This window comes from Drosophila biarmipes, chromosome 3L (assembly GCF_025231255.1).
Source record: "Drosophila biarmipes strain raj3 chromosome 3L, RU_DBia_V1.1, whole genome shotgun sequence".
Classification (NCBI taxonomy): domain Eukaryota; kingdom Metazoa; phylum Arthropoda; class Insecta; order Diptera; family Drosophilidae; genus Drosophila; species Drosophila biarmipes.
The window spans coordinates 24,379,918-24,399,049 of record NC_066613.1 but is presented as its reverse complement, the minus strand read 5'-3'; the positions used below and the strand labels follow the sequence as shown (position 1 = coordinate 24,399,049).

At 43.8% G+C, this 19,132-nt stretch overlaps 4 protein-coding genes across 4 annotated transcripts; 2 read left to right on the top strand and 2 right to left on the bottom strand.

Moving 5' to 3' along the window:
- Positions 1–87: 87 nt before the first annotated feature.
- LOC108034521 (39S ribosomal protein L23, mitochondrial) lies at positions 88–774 on the top strand. The gene is made up of 2 exons (XM_017109445.3): positions 88–471; positions 534–774. The coding sequence occupies exons 1-2, from the start codon at positions 178–180 to the stop codon at positions 690–692; spliced, it is 453 nt and encodes a 150-aa protein (XP_016964934.1). The 5' UTR covers positions 88–177; the 3' UTR covers positions 693–774.
- On the bottom strand, positions 717–1,410 carry LOC108034522 (thioredoxin, mitochondrial). The gene is made up of 2 exons (XM_017109446.3): positions 1,128–1,410; positions 717–1,065 (listed from the first exon to the last, which is right to left on the bottom strand). Exons 1-2 carry the CDS (start codon positions 1,307–1,309, stop codon positions 819–821), a joined length of 429 nt encoding a protein of 142 aa, XP_016964935.1. The 5' UTR covers positions 1,310–1,410; the 3' UTR covers positions 717–818.
- Positions 1,411–1,791: 381 nt separating this feature from the next.
- On the top strand, positions 1,792–6,103 carry LOC108035343 (E3 ubiquitin-protein ligase MARCHF6). The gene is made up of 3 exons (XM_017110928.3): positions 1,792–3,695; positions 3,754–5,178; positions 5,487–6,103. Exons 1-2 carry the CDS (start codon positions 2,094–2,096, stop codon positions 5,167–5,169), a joined length of 3,018 nt encoding a protein of 1,005 aa, XP_016966417.1. The 5' UTR covers positions 1,792–2,093; the 3' UTR covers positions 5,170–5,178; positions 5,487–6,103.
- Positions 6,104–12,707: 6,604 nt separating this feature from the next.
- Positions 12,708–14,806, bottom strand: LOC108034639 (P protein). The gene has a single exon (XM_017109577.2). It carries the CDS (start codon positions 14,804–14,806, stop codon positions 12,755–12,757), a length of 2,052 nt encoding a protein of 683 aa, XP_016965066.1. The 3' UTR covers positions 12,708–12,754.
- Between the last annotated feature and the right edge of the window lie 4,326 nt (positions 14,807–19,132).

The following is a 19,132-nucleotide window of genomic DNA, read 5'->3' as shown; positions in this document are numbered from 1 at the left end:
AAATTATTTATATTTTTGCTTAACAATCTTACTCGGTGGCTACTCAACACCGGACCCCCTTTGCTCCGCCCCTGTTCCAACCCCAAATCTCTGTCGTTTTTTAGTGCATTCTGTGAACGCACAACAATTAATTTAATTTCTTAAAACTTGAATAAAAACAAGAATTCGTGAGCCACCATGTCCACGAGGTGGTATCCCATCTACCAGCGCGGCAACCCGCAGCTGCGCGTGTTCCTGCCCAACTTCTGGATGAAGCTGGTCCGCCCCGCGGAGGAGCAGCCGCCCAATGTGGTCACCTTTTCGGTTTCGATGGAAATGACCAAATACGATGTGCGCAGCTACCTAGAGAAGATCTACAAACTGCCAGTGGTGGACGTGCGCACTCGCATCGCCCTGGGAGAGACCAAGAAGGATCAGGCCTACGGATACATCACCAAGAAAGACGACGTGAAGCTGGCTTATGTAACACTGGTATGGGATTGTACAAAGTCATATTTTAATGGATGACTACCTATAATGTCCGCCCTTTCCAGCCCAGGGAGCAGGCCTTTGTGTTCCCCGATTTCTTTGCGGAAAAGGCCGAGAGGCAGGAGAAGGAGGAAAAGTCGCTGGATGAATCGAAGGAAGGCTTCCGCAGGTTTCTGGACAGGAACAAGAAGCGACCCGGCACTCCAGGCTGGTTCTCCATTTAGTTTTGTAGTTTGTAGTTCTAGCTCTTTTGTTGTTTCAACTGGGTAAATAAACATTTATTTCGAAGGTCCGAATTAACTTAAAGCTTGGCTTCATTTTTTGTTTTGGTAATCTTGGGGCTTAAGATACTACTTGGCCTGCTTGACGGCGGCGGCGACCCAGGCGCGGATTTTGTCCTCATCCTGGAGGCCCACCATGCGCTGCACCTCCTTGCCATTCTGCATCACCACCAGGACGGGCACGGCGGCCACATCGTAGTCCAGAGCCAGTTCGCTGTGCTCATCTATATCCACTTTGGCCAGTTTGATGGAACCCGCCTGTTCGCCCACAATGCTCTCGATTCTGGGGGTCAGCAGCTTGCAGGGGTTGCACCATCTGTTGGTTTAAAACGAAAGCATTTATGAGCGAAGAACCACAATATTTGTAAACCAAATTACGTAGCAAAGAAGTCCACAATCACGGGCTGCTGGCTGTTCTTCACCTTCTTGTCGAAATCCTCGGCGCTTTGGACTTTGAAGATCTCCTGGCGCTGCGAGGAAACTGACAACGCGCGCATTTGCTGACCACCGACCAGTCGGCGCGTCGTCTGTCCCAGGATATTTATCATCTGTCGCTGCATTGCCTATTTCTGCCTTTTTCTCGAGTGCAAAACTGCGAAATACTTTGAGAATTGATTGCAAAATAATGACAAGAGAATCACAACAACACCGCCTGCAGAGTTGCCAGATCACGCCAGTTTCGGTATTCCACGAAAGGTGTGTACTCATTGTTTTGGGAACTGTTACTTTTATCAGTTTTTTCATATATAATATTTAACCCATTTTCTAATAAAACGGACTCTGAAACATTCCAAATGGTAGAATTGAAATGATATTTAAATTTCCTTTGTAGCTTATTTTTTCAGAAAAAGACGCGAAATCCTCCCCCGTCGGTTTTGTTTTAGCGGTTCTTTATGTGAGCGTGAATTTGCTTACAAAAGCGTGTGTTAGGGCTTTTTGACAATGTTATTTCAGTTCATAATTGCAACCAAAAATTTAAATCGTGACTGTTTCCGTTCCCTGGCTGTTTCGAACTAGGTGGCAACTCTGTCGCTACGATTTTCACCATTTTCGAGGTGTGCACACACTCCGCCTGGCCACTTTTTTTGTGAAGTGAGCTGCATATTTTGTTTTGTCGTAATAATAAAGTTATCGGTTAAAATTCAAGTGTTAGGCTCGCTTAACGGTCCGCACACATCAGGTATTTTAAAAAGCGTGGTTCACAAAGCGGGGAGAATCGGCTGGAACGGCCAGCCACCTCGGGCCAATTAGCGAAACTGCCCAGCGAATTGCGCAAATGGCCGATGGAACTTCTGTTCTTCGGTTGAACTGAAGAAGGCCCAAGGACACAAGGATCAGATCGGGATGGACGACCTGTCGCAGGGCGACATCTGCCGCGTGTGCCGCTGCGAGGCACAGCCGGATAGGCCGCTCTTCTACCCGTGCATCTGCACGGGCTCCATCAAGTACATCCACCAGGACTGTCTGATGCAATGGATGCGCTACTCGCACAAGGAGTACTGCGAGCTGTGCGGCTACCGCTTCAGCTTCCAGCCCATCTACGCCCCGGACATGCCGCGCGTCCTGCCGCTGAAGGATGTCCTGGTCGGACTGATGTCCGCCGTTTTGGAGGGCGCCCGCTGCTGGCTTCACTACTCCTTGGTGGGTATGGCCTGGTTTGGCGTGGTCCCCTTATCCGCCTACAGGACCTACCGCTACCTGTTCCGGGCCAGCTCTTTCGACATGATTCTGACGCTGCCCTTCGACATCTTTTCCATGGAGAACCTCGCAGCGGATGCTTTTCGCGGCTGCTTTGTGGTCACCTGCACGCTGCTATCTTTTATAGGATTGGTCTGGCTGCGCGAGCAAATCCTCCATGGCGGCGGACCCGACTGGCTGGAGCGAGAGGATGCCCCTCTGCAGGCGGCAGCGGCTGCTAATCCGGCGCCAGCTCCTGCTGCAGAGGCGGCTCCTCTGCTGCCCCAGGATGACAACAACAATGCCGATAATGCGCCGCAAGATGTGCCCATGGATAATGAAGCGCCGGCCGCGGCGGACAACGAGGGGCAGGATGCGGCAGCCCAGGCTCAGGATGCAGCTCCAGCGGCCGCAGCTCCTGCCGTGGACGCCGATGCCGACGAACAGAACTGGAATCCCATGGAATGGGATCGGGCTGCCGAGGAGCTCACCTGGGAGCGCCTCCTTGGGCTCGATGGCTCTCTGGTTTTCCTCGAGCACGTCTTTTGGATCATCTCGCTGAACACCATGTTCATCTTCACCTTCGCCTTCTGTCCCTACTGTGTGGGTAACTTTATACTGAGCTCCATGGATCTGCTGCAGCCGGAGAAGCCACTGCTGCACTTTCACGGCCTTATTACCACCTTGTTCGGCTACTGCTGCATCGGATTGACCCTGGTGGTGTTGCACTTCTTCGCCAGAGTTTTCCGGCTGCGAAGAGTCTGCTGGTTCATTGGATTGTGCTACATTGTGGTCAAGGTATCGTTACTCTCAGTGGTGGAAATCGGAGTACTTCCGCTTATTTGCGGCTGGTGGCTGGACATCTGCTCGTTGCCCCTGCTGGATGCCAGCTTGAAGGATCGCAAGGCCAGCTTCAAGGCTGCTCCGGGCACCTCTCTATTTGTCCACTGGATGTTTGGCATGGTCTATGTTTATTACTTTGCCGCCTTCATCTCGCTGCTGCGGGAGGTGCTTCGGCCGGGAGTGCTCTGGATATTCCGCAATGTCAACGATCCGGACTTCAGTCCCATCCAGGAGATGATCCATGTACCGATTGTGAGGCACATACGTCGTTTGGTCGCCTCGGCCATGATCTTTGGCTTTGCAGTGTTTTTGATGCTTTGGCTGCCCATTCGAATTCTGCAGGTCGCCTGGCCCAACTTCTTGCCCTATGCGCTGAGTGGCGATGCAGAGGTCAACGATCTTAGCCTGCAATTGCTGCTCCTGCAGGTGAGTTTTAGCTGCGTTTTATTGATTATTTCAAGCTATTGAAACGTCCCCTTTACAGATTGTATTGCCGGGCTTCTTCGAGCAGACCCAAACACGCATCTGGCTAAAGGGATTACTACGCATTTGGTGCACAGCGGTGGCCTGGTTGCTGGGAATTCGAAGCTACCTACTTCCAGCACCAGAGCCCGAGCCAGAGAATCCCGCAGCTGGCGAAGATGGTGTGGAGAATGCCGCTGGTGAGAATGACAACCAGGAGGGCGAGGCTGAGGGAGCTGCAGCGCCACCACCACCGCCGCCTCCGCCGCCGCCGCCAGTGGAACCGGCGCCTGCCCCACGGAATCTAGCTGCAGCCCATCAGGCCATCATGCAGCGCGATGCACCCGTGGGTTTCCAGCCGTACGACAAGCCCTCGCTGTTCGCCTTGCGTTTGTGCGCCCTCCTATCGCTCATGTGTTTGTCCATCGTATGTGCGGCCATGTTGACACTCACGGTTCCCGTCTACATTGGACGGCGACTGATGATGCTCTGGACTGGACAGCCGGGTGAGAAGGCAGCTGGTGCGGCAGCTGCAGCAGGAGCAGTAGAAGTGGCTGGAAACCTAGCGCCATTGGATGCGGAAGGAGCCAGGAAAAGCGAGCGATTGCTGCGCTCGCACGAGCTATACACCGCTGAGATTGGTGGCTACCTGTGCCTGATTGTCTGCCGCGGAGTGGCCGTGGTGGTCACCCTGTTGCCTCAGGGACGCGCGGCTATTGTCAGCAAACTAAAGCACTGGGCACGAGTGGCGTTACAATATGCCCTACCGGTTCTAACACTGCTCGGAATATTCGTGCTTGTTCCACTGCTATTTGGATTGCTACTCGAACTGGTGGTAGTGATTCCCCTACGCGTTCCGTTGCGCAAGACACCTATTCACTTCCTGTGGCAGGATTGGGCGCTCGGAGTGCTGTACAGCAAGATAGCCATAGCCTTGACTTTGATGGGTCCGGATTGGCACTTGAAACGGGCCTTGGAGCGCGCCTACATGGATGGATTGCGCGATTTCGATTTGAAGTTTGTGATGCGGGACTTGGCGGTGCCGGTTGTTACTACATTTGGCCTGGCTCTGGCCGCTCCCTACGTTATGGCCCACATGATGTTCCCGATTTTCATAGCCGACGCTTATGCGCGGCACGCCATCGCCCGACTCGTTTACCCTGTTAGTTTCATTGTGGTGGGAAGCATCTGCTTCGTTTTGTTCCAGATTAAGCAGCTGAAGAAGCTGTACCTCTCCATCAAGGTGGATAAGTATCTGGTGGGTCAGCGGCTGGTTAACTACGAGCACCGCAAGAAGCAGCAGCAACAACAGCAGCAGCAGCAGGAGGAGGAGGAGCAGCAGCGGGGGGCTCGAGAGTTAAAGGAGATCCAGGAGAGGGATCGGGAGCGGGAACGGGAGCAGCTGGCCCAGGAGCAGGACTTGGCTGAGCTTCTGTAACGAGATCAGGTGCGAAACTGTGTTTAGACTATAAAATGTACGACAGCTGGTGGAACTAGGTGGATATTCACCGTATGCATGTTTTCAAGCATTCATTTTTTTAATGCTAAGATCATATTCAAGTTTTCTTTTAGACATCATCAACTTGAAAGTTTTTATAATAAATTATGTAGAAATTCATTTAATTAACATTTTTGTTTTATAGCTTAAAACATTTAAGCTAATTAAGCAATGTATACCTACATATTGCACAGAGCTATTGCTTTGCACGTTAATTAAAAACGTTTAATGAAAGCATCTCAAATTTCTTTTTCAAGATTTTTATTTCAACCCGACAAGGAGGAGAAGGATGCCACGAAAAGATGTTTGGAAATACTTGTGTTTTTCCCTTGTGGAGCTGCTCCTGCTGCTAATATATCTCGGTTTAGTCTCTGCTGCCCTGTTGCCAGAACGGAGGATTTGAAAATTTTCGAGTGAAATATACCTATTTTGTTCTAGCTTCGGCCCTTTTTCCACACTTTTAGTTAACTTTCGTTATATCATTAAAATGTTAGCTACAATTGTTGTTAAATTCCTAATCTTTTAACCGCTTAGAGTTCATAAGTTGTATGATATTTTAAGACAGACAGAAAAAACCCCCGCCACGTCCTCGATTTCACCCATATGTGTAATCTTTGGGCAGCGTTTATACCTTGTATTAGAGCCATATTCAGAAACTACTTTTTGAGAATTACCAGCAGAGCAAAAACTTTAAAAAACCCTGAAATAATCCAAATCCAATATGGTAAAAGTGGTGAAAATTTGTGGATAGTGGAAAAGAAAAAAAACATTTTCGAGCTAGCTTTACGAACTGTAAAAATTATATATGTATACATTATAAATATAACTGATTTAAAATTAATTAATAAATTTAACTTTAAACTTCAAAGGAAAATGTGAAAGTTTTTAATTCCTGTGTGAGGATTTTACATTTTTAGATAATTATTGTATTTCAAGCCCCAAACTCTCAAGAATTCGCTCATAGACATAGATGTTAACTACAAATTACTGCATTCCAAGCCGCAAAATCTTAAAAAACGAATCTCAAGTATTTGCGTCTTGAGATCTCAAGAATTCGCGTCCTGAGGTAACATTTAAGTTCAAAGGGAAATCCGAAAGTTTTGAAATGATTTTTTTTCCAGATAATTTGTACAATTATTTTATTAAAGGCCTCGAGTTTTTAGTTATTAAATCTCAAGAATCCGCCATTTGAGATAAGAGTAGATTGCGATAAATTGTTAACTCAACTGCAATGTAATTATCGAAGACATCTGTTGTGCCAAGTCGAAAAGCACAACACAATATAAACAGACAATTAATCAACGTCCAAACATATTAAATGAAGCACCATAATATAAGTGGAAGTCAATGGATGAGCGGTGCACTCAAGTGAGCTAATCATTGAATTCGTTCTTGCCTGTGCGTTGCGAGGGGCGATGTCAATCATACGCCCTGTGTGCCAGCGGCAATTGACAGACACGAGTCTCGCCCACGGGGCGTATGGGGCATGGCCAGTCGCCCGGTAGTGTTGTGGAGAATCCAGGATGTTGCCCCAAAAATTCGTAATAAAAGGAAAAAAAAAAAAAAACAGCTCAAAAGTTGGCCGCTCCCCGACAACTCCATCCACAAAAACTTTTGGCTGTTGCGAATTTGTTGCTGCGACAAATAGAAAAGTTTCCAATGTTTGTAACTTAAATTGTTTTGTGGTTTGACATGACCACGACTGCTCCATTCCACGCCGCCCGGCAAAGTGGCTTATGTGCCGTGGCTATTAAAATGTATGGCAGGTCCTCATCCTCCCACTGGCCGCCATCACGACCTTACCAAATTAAACACTTACCAAACTTGCAGATGGGCGAGTCGCTGAGATAAACAAATAATAAAATGAAATCAAATAATTTGCATTATGTCAAAGTTGAAAGTTGCCGAAACATTTTACTTGCCAGCGCGTGCTTAAGTAGAGGGCAGAAACCAAATGGGAATAAAACGGGGGGCACGGGTGCGGCATTTATAAAGTTGACCAAACTTTGGCGCGTGTTGGAGTGACCCACGGCGGGATCGGGATAGTGGATACATCACCGAGATTTCTTTCTCCTCGAAGAGCGAAAGGTTTGCATTGCGGTTCAATGAACCAAATGCTGAATTTAAGTCTGTGAAACGGAATTAATTTCAATCCGCTACCGCATCGATTGGTCTTGAATAACTTGTTTCGAGGCCAGTTCTCAAAGGACCATGTACAAATCAAACACACTTATTCACTGAAAAAGGATTTCCACTGGAAATACTTCTGGTGTTTTTTAATCTCAATATTTTATAAGAAAAATACGAGATACGAGAATTGATATGTATTTTATAGTTTGTTTTAACAGGATTTTTGGGAGACATATACCCTGGCAAAATTTTAATGCCATTTATGTCACATTTTAAATAAATAAAGTATTTAGTTATTAGTTAGATAAATTCTTTCGGTGTATGCTTTGAGATATCTGAAGCTGCTTGACTTCCACTCGGAGGAAATAGTTCATTAAGCCGAATAGCTGTTTGGCGAAATACTTTTAATTGGATTTCCAACTATGCGAGTGCATGGGCATGGAGAATGGGAATGCAGCTTACATAGTCGACCTACCTCCATAAATCAATAGCCATCTCCAGCTTATCGTGTCAGTGGGCCATTAATAAAATACCGCATAATTCACAACATTCTCCAGTCTGAGGGCGATCAAAACAATGCACTTTTATGACTCTATTAAAGGACCATAAAAAATATATAACAAGTTGATGGCATTCGTTGACTTCGGTCCAGACCCTTCGACGTAAGCGGATTTCCAGCTTAAAGCTGTTGCCACATTAATGCTTGTCGCTTTTTTGAGGTATTTCTGGGGGCACAAATTCCTAAAGGACCACAGCAAATGCCACAAAATGCCAGCAGCCAGACAAATAAAGTTTTGAAAATGCCCAATGGTTGGGCAAACAAAACTCTCGCCACTCCAGTGGCGAGAACACACAACACTTGCCAACTGCTGCCTATCAATTTAGAATTTCATTTGAATAATTAAAGCGTCTCGCTTTCGGCCAACGTCCATCTCTATTTTGGAGCATTTTGCGAAGGGGGCATAATATTTGATTACTTTTAATAATGTAAACAGTAAATGTCGAGCTGTGGCTAATTTGAAATGTGGTTGTGCTGGAAATTGCATTACTGATTTTCATTTTCATTCATTTGCTCGCTTTTCCCAGAATTGGATTTCCGCAGTAGCCTTTTAATTACCACTTATATTGTGTTTTGGATTTATTTAATTACAAATCAATGAAAAATGTGGCTTACATAGCTTTTGATTTTTTAATTGTGAAGGTCAAAGGGCAAACTATAATCTTTTTGAAATCGCATTAATTTATATTTTTATAAAATGCTGCATACCTTAAGAAGACTTTCAAAGAGGTTTTAAAACTCAATGTATTTTGGTAGTTTTCAAAACCTCTTTTTGTTCGACACTCAAAAGAATGCAACGAATTAAATTAGTCGATGTATATAAATTGTTGCATACTTTAAGGCACCTTAAAAAGTGATTCAAAACCTTAATTATATCTGTGGTTACAATCTTATGTTTCAGTGAATTTTTTATGTCATTATTTATTTCTTATGATTTTGTGTATATATTATAGCATACTTTTAGACACCTTAAAAGACATTATGATTTACCCCAATATGCACCCGGATTTCCGCGTATAATTTTTAATTACCCCTCTCAAGTTATCAAGTTTATTTTCCTGCTTCCCGCCTGGGATCATTAGGGAAACCCCACGTAAATACATTCAGATGAAGATGTCAGCCACTCTTGTCAACAACTCTTGTGAAAAGACATTCTTTATGTTCCCCGCTTTTTCATCTTGAACTCTGTGTGCTGTGCTTTGTTGCTGCTGAAAATTAACAACTTCATATGTCTGCCGTGATAACTTTATACCCCTTGAAGGGCAGGAAGATACAGCCGTGTATATATATAGAAACTCTGCGAGCGGCTTACGCGGCTTTATCATTTGTCGCGCATTACGGGGCGTATGCGTAATGTGCCCAGGCGAGGACTTTAAGCGGAGCTCATTTGCATGAATTGTTCCGCAGTTTGTTATTGTTATTGTTTTGGCTGTTGTTGCTGCTGCTGTTGCTTCCGCTTGAGGCTCTTATCAAGCATAACCAACACTTCATAAATTGTCTAAAATTAGCCATAAAACAAAGCAAACAACCGGGCCAAGTTGCTGCTGTTTTTGTTACGGTTGCAACAATCTCGAGACAACCCAACCACCCCCTCGAAGCTCGTTATGCTTTATTATGGCCATCATCCCGGTAACGTAACCCCCCTGTGGAAAACCTCTGCCCCGGCCATGGCAACTATATATCCGGGTATTGGATAATAGAATGGGTAGCAAAATATGTCTGTTCTGGTTGCCACACTCGGTCACTGAAGTGGCCTTTTGATTTCCGTTGCCATAATTTATTATATCTGCCGACGCAAAATAAAATAATTTGTGTGAAAGCATTGCCCTGGGAAACACGAGAGGGGTCAGTCCTAAAAAACCGAAAATAGTTAACCACCGAAGGACGAAAACAAAAACAGAAAAATAGAAAGTTTGATAGGTCACTCGCTGAATTCCCTGACAGGTCAACTTTTTCTTTTTAAGTATATATTAACTGCTAAGTTTGTATTATGTTAATAGTTTCATAATACAATTTTCCATTATAATGTTTAGTTTTATATGGATGTGTTGAAGTTCTTTAATCTGAACTGATAAGGAAATTTTTTAGGCAATAAAAAATCAATTAAACTTTATACCACAAGGAAAAGAGTTAAAAAAAAAACGGAAGAACTTTAGAGCAATAAACAAAGTCATAATAAATGGAATGTATTTTCCTGAATCTGACTTAAATACATTAATTTTATTGCCTTTGGAGTTGGGGAGCTTTTTATGCACACAAAATAATTTCCTAAATTATAGCATAACTTCTGCCATCGTTAATATGCCTAAATTTTCAAGAGGAAAGGTGTTCGGCTGCTTCAGAGATAAACAAAGGGGATCTGGGCCAGCCCAATGCCCGGGAGTATTTATTTACTTTCTGGCTGTAGAACCACAACCACAACAATAGACCAAAAAAAAAAACACGAGAGAACCCAACCCAAATTTTTACGCTACCTTTAAGATACATAAAAAAATCCTTCCGCACTTGACTTTGTCTGGGGTTAATGTTTCAAGTTCGGGCGTTACTTTTTATGGCCTGCAGCCGTTGGCAGCGTCTGATTGAGCGTGAAGTTGTAAAACTTAAGGAGTGCTAAGTGCCGCGTGGTCCGACTGCTGCTCCTCCTCGGGATTATGGCCAATAAAGCACGCATGTCGGGGCCCGATCTCGACTTGGTCTAAAAAAGATTAAATATGCCCCGGCTGGGGTTTCGCCTACAATGGAACTTTGGGAAGGTGTGCGCCCTGGACGGTGACCACCTCAGGGGATGGGGTAGATTTATGGACTGGTCAGGCCTGGGTAAGTGGTAAGTGGCAACACGATGGAGAGATTAACCCGGCTTACGAGCCACTTGTTCCGGAACCTTGTAAACTCATTTTTTTAGTTGACCATAATTTAGCTGGTTTAACAGCGAAGGGTAAAGCATCTCTCGTCCCTTTGGGAAGGACATTCTTCCTGCATTAAAAATAAACACTTTATCTTATTGGGGTTTAACCCCAACTAAGCCTAGTATTATATAAGTAATAAAATTAAAATAAATAGAAATATCCATTTAAATGAATTTATTTAAGCTGCCTATCCTGATATCTGCATCAACAACAAATCACACATTTTGCCAGCCTCTCTGCTTTCCCCTGACTCAAATATTAAACTGCTGATCCCGATAAATCCCAATTGATGACCCAATAAAGTAAACTAAGTCAACCGAACAACAGCTGCTTGGCATGGCCAGAAACTGATGTTTCATATGCCCATTTTCTCGACTTTCGCAACTTGACTTATTTGTGCCAATCAAATGAAGCTGCATAAGCATCGCCTGTAAATTCAATATGTAAATTGACAAATACCATACACGTACGGATTTTTTGTGTGGACATGCAATAAATACTAAAGCCATACTATATGCGGCCAGTAAAAATGCAGTCGAATTATTTGCCAATCGGGAAAAAAGGGAAAACGAGCAGACTGGGCTCCAAGGGGGCTCCAGATGTTTTTTTTTTCGATATTGTGGCGACTGGGTCACGCACTTTTTCTCTTCTCGCTTTTAGCCCTGGACAAAGCGACGCCTCTGTGGAAGCCATAAAATTCGAACACATATAGCGCGTTTTCACCGAATAGTCTGGCGTCTGGGTGTAAGCATACTTTTTATGCAAAACGAATCAAAATCCAATTATAAACCGAAAGCGTGTGTGCTCTCCCAGTGTTAGGATGGGCCGGAGGGGTCCTTGGTGGAGGGCGGCCAAAAGACCAGCCCCGCCAAGTGCAGCACAGGGCAGCGCCAACAGCCCAACAACAACACTTGGTCAGGCGGTAATGAAAAATTCAATTTGGTAAACAAAAGACGCCGGCGAAAATGCGTTTTAATATACATACGCCCATATGTGCGTGCAAGTGCATCGGTACGCGCTTATACACTGAGAAAAATATATTAGAAAAGTCAATTTTTCACTTATCGATATAAAGAATTCTACACTTTTATTATTTTGCCTTGAAAACCAATTCAAACTAATATAAAACGAATAATGAAATTAGTAGGATAATATTAACTGTATTAATATCATTTAAAACCAATTTAAATATATATAGAAAAAATATTAGGATTAGTATCTTTCCTTAATTTATAAGTTTCGGAAAAATTTCTCTAATAAACAAATTTTATTAATTATAAAAAAGTTCTCAAAACAAACAACAATAAATAAAGATTCAAAATCTATACTGTAACACATTTTTTAATAACAAAAATATTAAGCAATTTAAAAAGTCTTTTAAAAAAAATTTTAAAATATTTAAAATGTTTAGTATTATATTTTTCCCAGTTCAGATATGTGCTTTCCATATGCACTCGTTTTGTCGGTGCCAAAAACTTGGTTGGGACCTCTGACTAGGCAACAATAAAACTCATTTGCATTTGCCAGCCATGACAGAAATTGGCGTTGTATACTAAGCGGCCATTTCAATGGTTTCAGCAAATATTTGCCCAGTCAACTGTTTGAAGCCCACAAATTTGCCAATAAACCATAAACTCTCGGTAGAGAATATGAACAAACCGCAAACATATTGCTGAAATTTAATAGTTGGTTTTAGTAAAAGCGATTCTGTGGTATTCTGAAATGGTTCTTAATTAAATTTAAATAAAGTTTTACTATGTCTACAAAAATCAAAAACCTTAAAAATCATCAAAAATTCATAACAAAGAGCATATTTTTATAGCATTTAAATAAAAATTTAATAAAATTTACAACACAGTATCTGCTAAGTAACAAAACTAGTTCTTATAGTTCCCTCTCCCAATTTTTGTTTTTAGCTTGTGTAAGGCCTCTAGTGCCAGTTAAATACGAAGTGAGCAGTCACCAGGTAAACCGAGCAGATGACAATGGTGACGAGCATGATGGGGAATCCCACTACGAAGAACTTTCGGAAGCTGATCTCGTAGCCATGGTCCCTGGCGACCGCCGTGGCGAACTCGTTGGAGCACGACCCCAAGAGGGTGCCGTTGGCCCCGTAGCTGGTGCCCAAAATGGTGGCCCAGGCGATGGGGAGCAGCTGCACATCCATGTGATGATCGTAGGTCAAGTCGATGCAGAGCCTCACAATTATGGTGGCCACCGCGGCATTGTCGATGACGGCGGAGAGCAGGGCCGATAGCCAGAGGATCAGGAGCATGGCCACCAACGTCTGGTGGGATTCGTCCACTCTTCTTATCACCTTCATGGTTCGCTGGCCCACCCAGTGGATAAGGCCCAGTTTGTGCAGCACGTCGGTGAGGACGAAGAGTGAGGCCAGGAATAGCATGACGCCCCACTTCACTCGGGCCAGAATCTCGCCCAGATCCTTCTTGTCGGCCAGAATGAGCAGCAGGAAGGCGGCCAGCATGGATATCCAGCCGAGGGAGGCGCCGGGAATGGCCCAGGGCACGGATTTCAGGATGAAGCACGAGGCGGCAAAGCCCAGGGCCAGCAGCGATTGCACCAGTAGCATCTTCTTGCGTATCCTATTACTCGCCTCCAAAGTGGCCAGGGTCTCGAAGTAGTTGGCAGCCGGGTAGAGCCAAACTCTCCTGGGTTGTCTCCTCCTCAGCTCGGCAATCCTTAGTTGGACATCAAAGGTGGGTCTCATCTCCTCCCGCCTCTTCTGGGCCAAGTCGAGCTGACGCTGGTCCAGGATGAAGATTTTTTTGCCCATGGTAGAGTAGATCAGGACAAAGGTCACCACCATGCAAATCAAGGCAGGCGGTAGCATGCGTAACGAAAACCGAACAAAGGTTAGGCCAGAGGCCTCCACCTCATTATTGGTGGATATGATAACATTGGGAGGTCCACCCACTGGGGTTACGGATCCTCCGATATTCGCATACATGGCCACGATGATCAGAACCATAGTGGTACTCAGCGCCATGGCTTCGCACAATCGAACCACAGAGGGGCTGAAGAGCAGCACAACCGTGGAGTTGTCTATGAAGGCGGAGCACACGGCTACCACCATGACCAAGAGGGCAATCAACAGCCAGGGATGACCCTTGGAGATCCGATAGGCCACCAAGGCCAGGTAGTCAAAGAATCCAGTCTCCGACATAAGGGACGTCATGATCATATTGCCCAGAAGAAGCATTAGTGACTCGAAATCCACCGCAGAGATGATAAACTCCAGGGAGGGTTTGTTGGCCACCATTGTTAGCGTGGCCAGAGCAGCACAGGTTATCACCAGGGTGCACAAGGTCCGGTCCCCCAATTCCCAGATGAACATTATGTACAGTGCGATAATCAGGATGGCGGCATACAGAATGCTGAAGTGCGTCTTCAGGGGGGAAGTGTTCACCACCATGTGCAGACCCACTGGCTTCTGGCTTATGCTCTCCACGGAAATAACCGTCTTGGCATAGGCCCATTCGTACGACAAACTTCCATTATCCTCGGCCAGCCTATCTTGCGTATACCATCCCGCAAGGGAAAGCCGAAAGAGCTTGTCCACCTGGTGGATCTTCCTGCTATGGTTCGACATGTACACTATCCACTTGGATGAGCGCATATAGCTTTGGTTCCTCTCCAGATCACGCCACTCCAGACGCACTGCAACGCTCGAGCAGTTGGACCAGTTGCCAACATGATTCGTGAGGTATGGGTTTATGGCGCCCCGCAGCGTTACCTCAACGGATTCATGATGTATGTTCACATCCTTGTAGACCGTCTTATTGGGCATCACGGTCACCATCAAATTGGTGTCCTCCTCCGACTTGTACTTCAGCAGCACGAATGTGAAGCCGCTCCAGAGCGCCACCAGGACGGATATTTTGACGATTAAAAAGACGTAACCCGCTTTGGTCTTGGGCTCTGATCTTCTGTACCTCTTGCGAGAGTAAGCCAACGGATTCATCATCTATTAAAAATTCGAATCCTAATCGAATTCGGTGTGAAAATCACAGTAAGTCCATCACTTGAAGGTTAAGTCAAACATTAGTTTTATCTTTAAGTTATTCCTAAAAAGGTCAGAGAAAATATTCATTAATTTCTATAATACCAAGGCCTTACTTACTTACTTTTTTCTGGCTGCCAAAGGTATACATTTTCCATTAAAAACCCAACTACAAGTGGCTAGTTCCATTGCTGGAGACCACAGAAAATTAACCTACTGAAATACCTTTTTAAAATGGCTTAATTTCATTAGATCCGAGCCGAGCCAAAGAAGTAGAGATTTTTCTGGGTTTTTCCATTACCATTTTCTGCACATTTTTGCTTTTGCCAGGGCAAAATTGTGGCAACATCTGTTGACCGCTCAACTTGCTTATGATATGTGGTCTGGCTAACTTAATAAGAGAACTCAAACCTTTTTTTGCTACATTCCCATCCAGACGGCATGTGGGTACTGCAGATAAAGTTGGAAAATTTACAAAAAAAAAAAAGGAAAATCAACTTGAGTTCAGTGTAAGTAGGCCAAAGTAGGTGAAAGCCATTTCCCTGCTGACCATCAAAAATGTAGCCATGATATGTGGAGGGTGTGCGGTGAAAAGCAGAAAACGCTGCATTGCAAACTTTTTAATAACGCCACAAAATGGCGAAGGGGAATGGAAAATCCGACATAGAACCGAAGCAGGGGATTTCTCTATGGAAATGGACAAAACAATATTTGATGCATGACAAATTTAGAAAAAATAGTTGTTATTCCTGCCGCTGCTGTTGCTGTTTAGAGAGCAACTTTGCTGGCCAAACAATGGCTGTCATTCAAGGGGCTTAGTCAAGCGAGAGAAAGTTCTGAAAATGTGTAGAATATTCTCAGAAGGTGGGCGAAATAAAATCTTGAATATTCGTAGCAATTTCAGCTTAAACTTTTCTTTCTTTCAAGCTGGGTAATCCTCCGATTTTTCCCCTCATGCTCGCCGGCGGCTCTTATAATCCACTTCAGTTTTCCCCGCAATTTGTCGCCATCCACATAAATCTAAATCAGCTCTTTCAGTCTGGCCACTGCACGTGCCACAGATGTGTGAAATTATCCATTCCCCATCTCATACTATACCAGATACCAGATTCCCCCAGCTATCTGCAACAATTTCCCCATTCCATTCATTCGTTATTTTCATTTTTTTAATTCCTACAAGTGGGGTGACATCAACTTTAAATGGCAGCGTGGTTAATTGGAAATGAAGTGCAATACAGACTGTCTGAGATCCGCTTCGAATGGCAGGCAGCGTAATGAAAATGGTCACCGACCCATGCAGGTGTTGGTTGCCTAGGTAATTAAATAGGATTTTCACATACCGTAACACAGCACATTAATTTATATGACTGAATTGGGTCTGGAAGTTTGAGGGGAGTCAGAGTGAGTACTTCAAGCACTGGCAAAATAACTGATCATCTAAAACTGTCACGAAAATTACTTTTAAGAAATAAATTTATACTTTAGGTAAAAAATATATACAACTTTTTGCAGTGCACCCAAATCACTATGTGTCTAAAAGTATGCAAGAAAAATAAAATGGGCCTAATAGTATGCTTTAATGTGTTGTATTCGTAATAGTACCATAGATATACCCACCGTAATCGTCTAGCCCGGAGATTACAGGGGGCTATCCCAATTCGCAGGCTCAAAAGAAGACATTTTGGGCTGCTCCTAAGAGACTAATATGAATATATTATTTACTTGAAACTAGTCGTAATTTGATCTACTCCTATATACCAAGTTGAAAACTAATTATAATTTATAATTAAGAGATTATTTACTTAAGAAAACATTTAGGTTAAAGGCTTTAATTAGATCTGTTCCTGGATTATATTAAATAAAGATGTTAATTAAAAAAAAAAAAAAAAAAAAAACCATAGATATTCCAGCCTAGGCAATATTGTGGCATACTTTTAGCCAGTGACTTTCTATTTTAACTGATGTTTCAGTAATTTCTTTCTCCCAATTTAAGAGTTTTCGGGCCTTGCTTTTATTCCCTGTGCACTAACTCAACTTTATGTCAGCACTTTATGGGTTTGGGCAATTACTAGCCTAGTTGTTGGAAATTGATGTCTAAGGTTTATGTTTTTCCTGCACCATCCGATGTCGTTGCCTAATTAGTCAACTACGGGGTGGTGTGGGTGCAGAGTGTCAGGCCGGTTGCCAAATATTCTGACCCTAAGCATCGCACAAATGTTGTCACCCCAGAGTTTCAGGCAAATGTCGACAGCTGGCAAAGCAGACCCGAAATGAATACGAGAACTGAAGAGCCGAAAACCACCCAAAACCCAAAACACAAAAAACAGGACGACAGTCGGGTCGACACTTTGACAGTTGCCCTGTCGTTCGAATTTCGCACGGGTCACGCCCACATTATGTCTGTGCATGTAGTACACATTGCGAATATAATGTGTATAAGCATGTAGGGCAAAACGCACCAAATGCCCTAACAGATGGTATTTTATTTGCCCAATGCTTTAAAATTTATTAAAATCTGTTATTGGCTATTTAAAACTGAGGTTTGTGTTTGAAAACGTAATGTGTATTAGTCCTCAGGGATTTTGTTCAGCCTTGATTCATGGATATATAGGTTATACATGTTATATATTTTTAAAGTCTAGTCCAAAGAGATATATCTATGAGTTGATACTTAGCTTTGAGAGGAGAGATCAATTTATATGGACTAAACTACTAACTAAAAATATTAAAATTCAGGGTTTGCAAATAACTTATATTTGTTATGCTTAAAAAGTTTTATAGAAACCATAAAATAGCTATTCAGTAAATTATATCAATTATAAGGCAGATATTCTAATTTAATTTTCATAGTTTTCCTTAGTTATCTATTTTCTCAAGATACCAAACTTGGTATAGTGTAATTAAAGATCTCGCTATGACCTTCAGCTTTCTTAGGGTATTCCGGCTTTTACCGACGGAAATTTCCTTGAGCCACCCATTATGTGATTCCGTGGGCGGCTTCGCCGCCAAAGGTGGCCAAAGTATCAACTCAACTGCGGTGGGTAGGGTCCTAAGAATGGCTTAGGCTCCCTTCCAGGAGCTCATTACTAAATACCTCCGATGCAGCGGCAGCAGTAGCAGCTGCTGTTAAACGCCTTTGAAGTCGACGGCTCAGTGGGCCAAAGGAATGCCAGGACCCGAGGACCCAAAGACCCAAGGTCCCAAGTTCCCAAGCTCCCAAGTTCCCAATGATCCAGGGATCCAGGGATCCAAGGTGCAGATGTGGATGAACGAATGGTTATGGTTTCGGTGGCGTAAGTGGGCTTATTTGAATTTATTGTGGGAATTGCCGGCGCCCAGAGCTTCGACGTGGGTGCCGCCGACTCGGATCAAAAACAATAATTTACTTGATTTCACTTTCTCGTTTCGCGCCAGTTCCAGGGGCGTGGCACGCGGCTCAAATTGTCTGGAATTAGTGGGTGAAATTGGTGGGGATTATTATTCAGTGCCGACTCCCTCGACTAATTGCCAACCGTTGGCATTAGCTAATGAAAAGTTTGCCAATTCAGGCGAAAAACAAGATAAAGAAGCTGAACTCGTTGGCCTGTGAAGTCATTTGATTTCCAAAAAGTGTAGAAAAATCTACCTATATTCCCTAGATGATTTGAACACCGAATATTGGCAAAGTTCAGATTGATATATCGCTGCAATAAATTGTTAAAAATTCAATACAAAATTGGCGTACTCAGGGCCATAACATATGGCCCTAGCTGAAAATGTGTAAAACTCTTCAACTCGCTGACTGATTTATGAGCGCATGCAAAACGATTCTGTGTGAGCAAAAGTTGGGCGGCGTAACTTTTCTGCCTGCATTATAAAGATGTTAATCCCAGGGACAAGTCCTCCGGCAGGCAGATTATACCAACTCGGTGTTATCCTGACGTCAGCCCGGCCAGAACAATGGTAAAACAAAAGCAGACCGAACGAACTCTTCAACAAGTGCTCATAAATGCAAATTGTTATTATGTAGTTGCGGCCATTATATACTTTTCTATATATGTAATGATATTTTTTGCTCCTTTATTGTGGATTATGAAAATGAGGCCGGCCATTTGCATAATTGATATTTAAAATGCAGACAAGAGAGCCGGAATAGACCAAGAAACTTTGGCTGTCCTTTAATTGAAAAATAATACGTCGCATTCAGTGCTGGCTGAGGATGAAAAGGGGGGCGATTCCGGTGTACACTTGCCATTTTCCCGCTCCTCATCCGTTGATCTGCTTGAGCCTTTTCCGTAGGCCACCTAC